The sequence below is a fragment of the Aplysia californica genome, unplaced genomic scaffold (genome assembly GCF_000002075.1).
Source record: "Aplysia californica isolate F4 #8 unplaced genomic scaffold, AplCal3.0 scaffold00608, whole genome shotgun sequence".
In the NCBI taxonomy this organism is placed as follows: Eukaryota; Metazoa; Mollusca; class Gastropoda; order Aplysiida; family Aplysiidae; genus Aplysia; species Aplysia californica.
Genome location: NW_004797878.1, coordinates 84,832 through 93,937, shown reverse-complemented (window position 1 = coordinate 93,937; position 9,106 = coordinate 84,832). Strand labels below are relative to the sequence as shown.

The window sequence follows — 9,106 nt, the reverse complement described above, 5'->3', positions numbered from 1 at the left end:
AGAGAGAGAGAGAGAGAGCGAGAGAGAGTGAGAGAGAGAGATAGAGAGAAAGAGATGGTCGGAAAGGATCACTTGGGACGTTACTTTTTAAGCTCTGTAAATGAATTTTTATTTCTATCTGTATAAGGGATAACGTAGAGAGTGTTTTTGAATGTGAAGGTGGGTAAAGCTTCAGACATGAATTATTTCACTTATTCTGGTTTTGATCTGTATTTTTCTTTGCTCCCTTACCACAGGTTACAAGCCATGGGTGAAAAGTGATGTCACAGACATCTTTGATGCCGGAGCTATCAACTACATTATGACATTGATACCATCTGCTATTAACCAAGTGTGAGTGTCTTCATTAGAAGAGTGTGAAAAGGATTTTGAGAAGGAAGCGGAAAAGGAGGAGAGGGAAAGGAAAAGGAGTTTGAGAAAGAAGAGGAGGAGAGGGGGAAGGAAAAGGAGTTTGAGAAGGAAGAGAAAGGGGAAGGAAGAAGAGGAGGGGGGAGGAGGAGGAGGAGGATGATAAGGGTGATGGTATATCATGGTATTTGTGATATAGTAACATCTTCGATTTGCTTTTGTAATGCCTGGTTAAGAAAATAATACGGGTGCATTCTCTGCAAAGATTTGTGGGATAATTTATTGATTACTGATTAATTGATTTTTTTTTAAATCCAGAAATTCTTTCATAATTACTTTTGCGACTACATACATGTTGTAATTTGTGAGTAATTTCAACAACTGTGTGTATTAAACTCTTTCATTTGCTTTAATCTGATCTCTTTTCTTCCTCAGGGACATGAAGTGCCAAGCCCGGGAGCACAAAGAATATAAGGCACAACGCTTGTGCAATACCTACTGGAAGGCAATGGTAGGATTATCTTTTCAAATAAAATGTTCTAATTAACAAACAAAAATAAATTGAAGATTGATTGATCAATTGATATATGATTAAAGTACAGTCGTGCTTCATCGGTCACCTGTCTGAGACAATCATCTATGCAAATGACCACTTCCCACTCCCCCCCCCTCCCCCGGGGTTTCTTTCTATATATTATGATTACACTTTTCAAAACGTCCACCTTTCTAAGACAACCACTCTTCTCCTCATCAATGGGTGGCTGTCTTGGACAATTTTGACAGTATTTTTTAGTCTAATTTGTTGCTATTTTTGTTGTATCGTATTTTGTCTTCAATTGTCTGTATTTTTGGGGTTGTATAGGCAAAACGGAAGTTGTCAGCCTGGGCAATGTTAATAAGGAAAGGCTTTTTTCTTTTCAGGACATGGTATACGCTCATCGGGATGGGGCAGTGGAGATCTTGAGAGGTTTGGCTGTGCAGATGGCTGAGGAAGATGACACATTTGTCGTTGAGGATTTGAGAAGTGAGTCAGAGATGCTAAAGTAAACTTATGTCCTTTTTGCTTTCCAAAGTATATCTCTCTCCCTCTCCCTTTACATTTGTCTGTCTGTCTGTCAACCTATCTTTCTCCATCTTAATTCCTCTCTTTCTATGTCTCTGGCATCATTGAGCTTCTATTTCTTCTTTTCCCCTCTCCTTCCACTCTCCCTCTTATTTTCTTTCCATGTATATCACCTCACTTTCTCTTCCCCCCTCTTTATACCCCCCCCCCTCTCTCTCTCTCTCTCTCTCTCTCTCTCTCTCTCTCTCTCTCTCTCTCTCTCTCTCTCTCTCTATCTCTTTCCCCCCCCTCTCTCTCTCTCTCTCTCTCTCCTCCCCTTCTCTCTCTCCTCCCCTTCTCTCTCTCTCTTTCTCTGTCTCTCTCTGTTTTCCTATCACCCTCTCTCTGTTCTCTATCTCTCTCTGAGACTCTATCTCTGCCTCTCAATATCTTTCACTCTTGGTTGGATTTCACTTTTCGTATATTTCCCTGCACTTTTCTACCATTAAACCTCAAAGTAAAATACATCTGACACTTGTCTTCTTTCCTGCAAATACAGTTGAAATTATTCAAGATGGCCACCCTTTGTTAAGGAGAAGAGGGTTGTCATGAATAGGTGCAAGCTTTATACAGTGTCATTATAATGTAAGCTATTTAAAAAATCGAAGGGGGGAAGTTGGAATTGGTCGTTTGTTGTACAAGTGATCATCTTAGGCAGGTGGTCATTGTAGCAGGATCGACTGCAGTGCATAAAAACATGTGAAATGCCAGAGAGTTAACTCTCACAAAGGAAAGATTTTTCTAAGAGTGATTCATTCTTTCTGCTGAAATATACCCAGCATGTTTCACAGGCTAGGAAGTCCTTGTCAAGCATTGCCAAAGAATCCTGATTTCAAAATAGACTAAATTTTGTTAATGAGGTTTAATTTAGTCAATTGTATATGATATAGGCTAACATTTGAAAATTTTCTACACAGGCAAGTTCTATGGCCCTCTGTACCACTCCAACCATGACCTTGTGTTGCTGACTATCATGAAGGGCAGAGACTATGGACTGCCTGACTATAACACTGTCCGGGAGACGATGGGGCTGCCTCGTGTAGAGTCGTTCGAGGAGATCAACCCATGGCTAAACAAGACCAACCCTGAGGTGAATAAATACTTGTTTTGCTAACCAATCGGTGACTGAATATGTTGAAACAAATGCAAAACTGTATAGGTTTAATGCGACTTTTAACAAGGTAAGTTTTTTCAAGAGATGGAACCTCTAAATTTAACACCCATCTCCGATATGAGAGAACCAGATGATTGGAGAGCCCTTTAAAACCTCCCAAAACAACCCAAGTTCAGATTGCTCCTTGGAGGATTTAAACCAGGGCCATCTGCTGTGTAGTCCAGCATAAAACCAACTGAGCTTACATCATGCTGCTATAGAAATAAGTGCAAATAAATGACCAGTTAATCCAGTTAATGAAACCTACTTTCCTGCTCTAAAACTAGTGCTTGATTGATATATATATGTATATCAAATCTTTAGTAGGTTTATTTATTCAATCTGCAATCCAGTCACCAGCATGTGTGATGTAGTTATTTGCCCCTCAGCAGATGCATGCAAACACATTTGAGTTCTATGTTAGTCAGGGGAGTTCTATTTCATAGAGTATTTCTTATTTTCTGCTAAATAAGAAACTGCTTCTATCTTTCTCTCTGGCCCCTGATAAGCAAGGTCAAGTGTAGCACTCCTTTTGAGTAATGTAAGTTGTGTCAATTTAGGTGTCAAACATTACAATTTTTGTTTATTCTACAGTTGATGGCCAAATTCAGTGGTGTGCACAAGCATAACCTGAGCCTCATAGATATGTTTGTTGGAGGCATGATGGAGACCACACCTGATGGACCGGGAGAGCTCTTCACTCAAATTCTCTATGACCAGTTCCTGAGGATTAGGGATGGCGACAGGTTCTGGTTCGAGAATGAGGAGATTGGGTGAGTGACGAGGAGATGCAGCTACACCCTAATAATAATAAGTGTGCATTTGTACACCTGCATGTGGTTTTAGAGGTGTATCTTACATGACATGTTGTATTATTGTCAGCTTTATTTTACTCTTCATATATAACTTAATTTCCGGTAATATCTATAATGTTTTTACCATTCCTTTTCGACCACAGAAAAATTTCCCTGTGTGACAAAAAAGTTTCATCCTATCCTATCATCCCTATCAAGAACTGATCATAATAATTGTATTAATATTATACACTGGGCTTGAAGAAAAAGAAGAAAATCAATAGAGATACTATAAGAAAACAAGAAAATAAAAGAGGGATGGAATTTAGAAAATAAGTGAATAGAGAGATAGAGACTGAGGTTGAAGAACACTCTGAGAGAGAGAACAAGAGAGAATGAAAGAAAACGAGAGAGAATGAAAGAAAACGAGAGAGAAAGAGAGAGAGATAGAGGGGGGGAGAGAGAGAGAGAGAGAGAGTCATTGTAAATGTTATAACATTTTATTGGGCTGCAAGTTATTTTTCTCAACATATGACTTTCACTTTTTTCCAGTTTGTACAGCCCTGAAGAAATAGCCACTATTAAATCTGTTACCCTTGCTGACATATTGGTGAATGTTACTGATATCACAAAGGACCAGATACAGAAGGATGTTTTTACAGCCGCCCCAGGTGAGTTAAAAGGACAAAAACACAAACTGTCAGACAGATACATAGACTGGCAGACATTATAATAGACTAACAGACACATAGACCGATAGATACATAGACTGGCAGACATACAGATGCACAGACACGCACTCAAACAGATAAATAGGCTGACAGATAGATGGTATCCTCCTGAGCAAAAAGGGCTTCCCAAAACTTTATTTCTACATGGAATTGTTTCCTGTCTGGAATAATAACTAGAAAACAAATTTAAATTTTCTATTTACTGAAAGCTATTAAAGATATACGAGTTGTCAAACGAAGCACAGCTTGGATTTTCTGCAAGTGTCGAAATTGGTACCGAACCACGTCTATTGAAAGGGTTAGTCTTTGTCTTTGTGTAACTCTGCCTCCTTTTATATCCTGTCCTAAGCTTTTGTTACTTTCCCTATCTTGTCTAACTTTGTTTTTTTGTAATATATTTTCTAAACTTATCCTCTTTGATCACGAGCAGACCCCCCATGTGGAATGAGGGCGAAGTTTAATGAGACAGACCTAGAGGCCTGCCCAGCACACGAGGGTTACGACTTCTTCCAAGGGAGTGAAATCCCCTACATCATCATCTGGACCTGCCTTGGGTTGCTTCCTTTGTGTGAGTATAATTTTATTTGTTTCTTTGTCTTTTTCATATATATTTCAGTGGAGACCAATTTTTTGTGTTAACTCATTTGGTATCATTCTCCACTACGGAGCAGATGGCTTTGGTTTGAATCCCCAACAGGGTATCTAAATTTGAGTGTTTCTGAGGAGTTTTTTGGCTTGTGGAGATAGATGTTAAATTCGGAGGTTCTGCATCTAAAAAAATCTAACCTTGTTGAAAAGAGTTGTTAAACTTGTACCATTTTGCAATCTTTTAATTATCACTTTGCACAATTATGTCTAAACACTCTGGTCCACCATGGATATGACACTGATTTTCATGTGTGGTTTTTGACCATGAGATGGGTTCCAGCAGAACAGATTTTGTCTGGTTTCAGCACATGAGAAATGATTTGCATCCTTTTTGCTGTGCTGTAGCTTTGAATTGAAGATTGAGTTTGTCGTACACAAATGCCCCTTGGATAACCAAGTTTACTACCTTTAAAATAGCCTATATTGCATCTATTAAGGTCTAAAATTCATATATGACTACTGCATTAAAAACAATAACTACAAATATGATGACATCTGCAACTATTACAACTTTAGCAACACCTATTAGGGTCTTAAATCCATATGATCACTGTACTAAAAACAATAACTACAAATATGATGACATCTGCAACTATTACAACTTTAGCAACACCTATTAGGGTCTTAAATCCATATGACCACGGTACTAAAAACAATCATAACAACTTGGGTGACATCTTCAACCACTGCAACTTCAACAACATCATGAAAAACAACCTCAAGAACTTCAATTTCCATAGCCACAGCAACTTGAACAACAAAACCTTTTTTTTAAAAATTCTTTAACTGCAGGCAGTTTCCTTTCCTCAAACTGGTCTCTGTGGTTTTTTAGTTAGACCCTTTGCCATTGTATGCAGACAACATGAGCTCAATTCTCTTTTGGGATAAAATATTCTCTTGAGTTCCCCATTAAGCCTGAGTTGGCCTTGACTGGCAGGGTAGAAGCAGCCTGCCTCCTGAATAATCTGACTTGAGCAGATGTGGCCTGAAATATCTGTCACAACGCGGTGGAATGGGGTGCTCATCAATTTTTTGGCATACTAAGTTATTGGTATAATCTTAAAGCCTGTGTATTTGTCTTGGTTTTGATTTAAAAAAACAAACAAACTACCTATCCATCTTGAATAGAAATTTAGATATTAGCGACTATAGGTTGGGGTCAGGTGTTGACAGAGGTAAAATTTACGAAAAAATAACAGCCTAAGTTTGGTGACTTCCAAAGCTTAATACTGTCCTTGGAAATTGCAAATTTACTTTTTTTGGTGACTAAAATTAACTTTTTTGGGGGGTAAAGTCAAAACTGAATGCTTTTTTCAATGGACATTAACAGCGTTGATGGAAAAAAAAAATTTGGAAAAATTTGCCCTGCAGCCAGAAAAAAGTCAGTTTCTTCGATTTTTTAATTTTTTTTTTGATGACCGCCTGATTTGCCAATGACAATGACAATCTTTATTCATCTCCCTGGGAGAAATTTGTCTTGTTTACCTGGATTCCTCACATATTTATAATCCATCTATCCTATTGCAGTCTGTATCCTGGCTGCCTATGTGCTGGCTAAGTGCAAGAAGTGGCGTCATAAGAGACATCTGAACAAATTGAAAGTGGAGAAGGAGAAGAGGAGGATCCTGAGGAGAACCATCTCTTGCAGTGTGTCAGGTGAGAATTGGGAAGCTACCTCTCTTTCTCTCTATCTCTCTCTCTCTCTTTCCCCCTTTCTCCCTTGCACACACACACACACACACACACACACACACACACACACACACACACACACACATACATACACACACGCGCATTAACACAAACACACACAGAGCTTTAACTACGAAAACAAAGATTAAAAAAGACAAACATTAAAATATAACCGCTTTCATTGATTTGATCCATGTGTGAAAATTCGACCAGGTTACAACAAAAAAGTACCGTATCGGTACAAAAAAACCCATACAAATACAATATGCCATTGTACATGTACATACGTCACTGTACAAGAAAGTCACATGATCATAATATCAGTTCAATTTTAAAATGGAAAATTAATTATATCTCCGGATTCCAGTATGCTGAGCCTTGTTTTCGAGCATGGGTTTTTACTCAAGGACATATCGGTGACTACCCATCAAAACGCTGTACATGTAGGGGAAGGTGGGAGAATTCCACACCCCCACTTATAGCCATTAGAACCAACAGAAATCTGTTTGACATTCATCTTTTATCATTGGCTTCTGTCTACATGTTTTATTTTTCAATTCAGCTTTAATTTCTTGTATGTCTGTCTTTTTATTTTCATTTTGGCTTGTGTGCTCATGATAGCGTGGAATTGCCCCGCAATATTAAATTGTTAATTAAGTTGGAAGTATGAGGATGGTGATATCGTAGAATTTATATTATGTTTAGTTTTCTAACTTATCAAACCCAAAGTAAAACTGTTGTGGAGGGTGTGTCCTCTTTCTCCATAGAGTAGCTTCTATAACACTTGTCTCACAATCCAATTGAAAAATATGATGTGGAATTCCCCATTTTATTATGTTATACATGTATCACCGACAATGCTTAGCACACAACAACTTGAGATTTATTACCAGCATCCTAAATGCATGGACACTATTGTTTCAAGAATTAACGCAAAGTAGAAAGAAGGACATAATAATATTATTACATGTATTCTATTGCCGCTTCAATGCCCATTTGTCATAGTTATTGCCCTCATCATTGTCAAGTACAAAATCAAACACCCAAATCCGTCCACCTATCTTTTCTCTTCTTTCAATTAATATTCTTTTGTTTATCGTCCTATATTAATACAAATAACTTAAAAGGACAGATAAGACTTTTTTTGGTTGAAAATTTAAAAACAAAACTCATACCTAACACACCATTGCTCTTCAGCAAAAGTATGTAGGCTTGGTTACAGAATTTAAAAATTCATATTGGTGTAATTATTAATTTCATGTTTCATTTTGAATAAATAGATCTACCTGTCATTCTCTAACATATTGTTAGAGAATCTCACAATGGCACCCTGCTATAATATAATAGTAATAGCGTTTTTCTTTCCAGAATGTTGGTGGCTATCCTTTTTTTAAATCAAGAAATCTCCTGGAACAAACGATTCAGACATATGAAATACCATTTTCCACGGTACGCTCAATTAAAAAGACATTCGGTGTTTAAGTTAAGCACAACCGCCGCAGTGTCTGATTTGGGGTCTTTTTTTTCTCTTAGATTTGACGGACGCGCTGGCTTTAAGAAGAGGGGAACCCCCCCTTCCCTTGTCTTTCACACGTCCAGCTTTCTCAACAGATTTTCCTTCCGTTCCGAATCATTAACACAGAAAAGAGTAGATGTCCCCAACGGGAATGTCTTGGAAAGAAAGAGTGCTGAAGAGGAGACAGGTCAAGTCCCAGTATCTTTTCAAAGCCGGGTCAGTGTCGAATTGGCGGGAATAACCATTACTCCTGTCCTGACTTGGCCACTGGATGACCACTACGGTCAGCTCTGACGGGGAGGCGGGGACACAACTCCAGTCGCCGCAGACGAACGATGTCTTCCCTGACGACATTATGGTGCGGGCGCCGAATGTTTTTTTCGTCGGTCTCAAACTGCTGCGGAGAAGCCCCTGTGAATAAAAATCAATGTTTTTATTGTTCGGAGTTAGACTTTTAGTTGTTGAATATAGCTTGTATAGTAAGTAAAAGTAAACGCGTGTAACGCCAAAGAACCTAGCAATTACACCACCTATGATGATTCACTGACAAAGTTTTGTTAAATAAGGAACGATAGAAAAGCATGCTAGAGTCTATGCATAAGTTAGCCCTATCTCGGAGGTTAGTGGGATAAATCATCCAAACATTGTAACACGTTCATACAAAAAGCTACCCAAAAGAACAAAACGAACTTTAAAAAAGAAAGAAAGATACATGTAGAAAGGAATAACGTGGTTGTTATAACAGTGAATAATATCAGCCAAAAAGACCTTGTGTAGGCTACCTGGAATTCATCACTGTATTGTTTGGTGGGCTTGAAGCCAGGATTTCGTTTCATTATTCTCACAGTCAGTTGTTGGAACTGCTCCCCTGGTGCTGGGGGTAGGAGAGCAACTTTATTCTCAGCCACAAGTGCCCACATCTGCGACATCAGCGCTGGTTCTGATGACGTCAGGGAATGACACCACACACTGGCGGCGCCGTCCGAGCCAAAGAACAACAGGACCGCAGAGGTCGGGGTATCCGGAAACATTGGGAACTGGGGATGACGTGCTCAGTTTGATTTTCGATTTTGAAAAGCTGGGCATGTACATGTATGAGGCCTATGTTTTAGAGTAGCGCTT

The 9,106-nt window shown here is 38.7% G+C and overlaps 2 protein-coding genes across 2 annotated transcripts in view; one reads left to right on the top strand and one right to left on the bottom strand.

Annotated features, from left to right (window-relative positions):
• Window positions 1-9,106, top strand: part of LOC101855136 (dual oxidase) — a gene marked incomplete in the record, with an annotated part of 42,514 nt that overhangs the window by 18,138 nt on the left and 15,270 nt on the right. Inside the window, 8 exon segments of the mRNA XM_013087603.2 lie at window positions 237-333; window positions 784-859; window positions 1,270-1,372; window positions 2,368-2,540; window positions 3,198-3,376; window positions 3,950-4,068; window positions 4,559-4,696; window positions 6,304-6,432. Coding sequence (XP_012943057.2) covers window positions 237-333; window positions 784-859; window positions 1,270-1,372; window positions 2,368-2,540; window positions 3,198-3,376; window positions 3,950-4,068; window positions 4,559-4,696; window positions 6,304-6,432 — 1,014 coding nt within the window.
• Window positions 6,630-9,015, bottom strand: LOC106013015 (the record flags this gene model as incomplete). Its single annotated transcript, XM_013087604.2, is given in 2 exon segments — window positions 6,630-8,395; window positions 8,767-9,015. Coding segments are annotated over 2 exon segments (543 nt in total), but the record flags the coding sequence as incomplete, so codon positions are not given.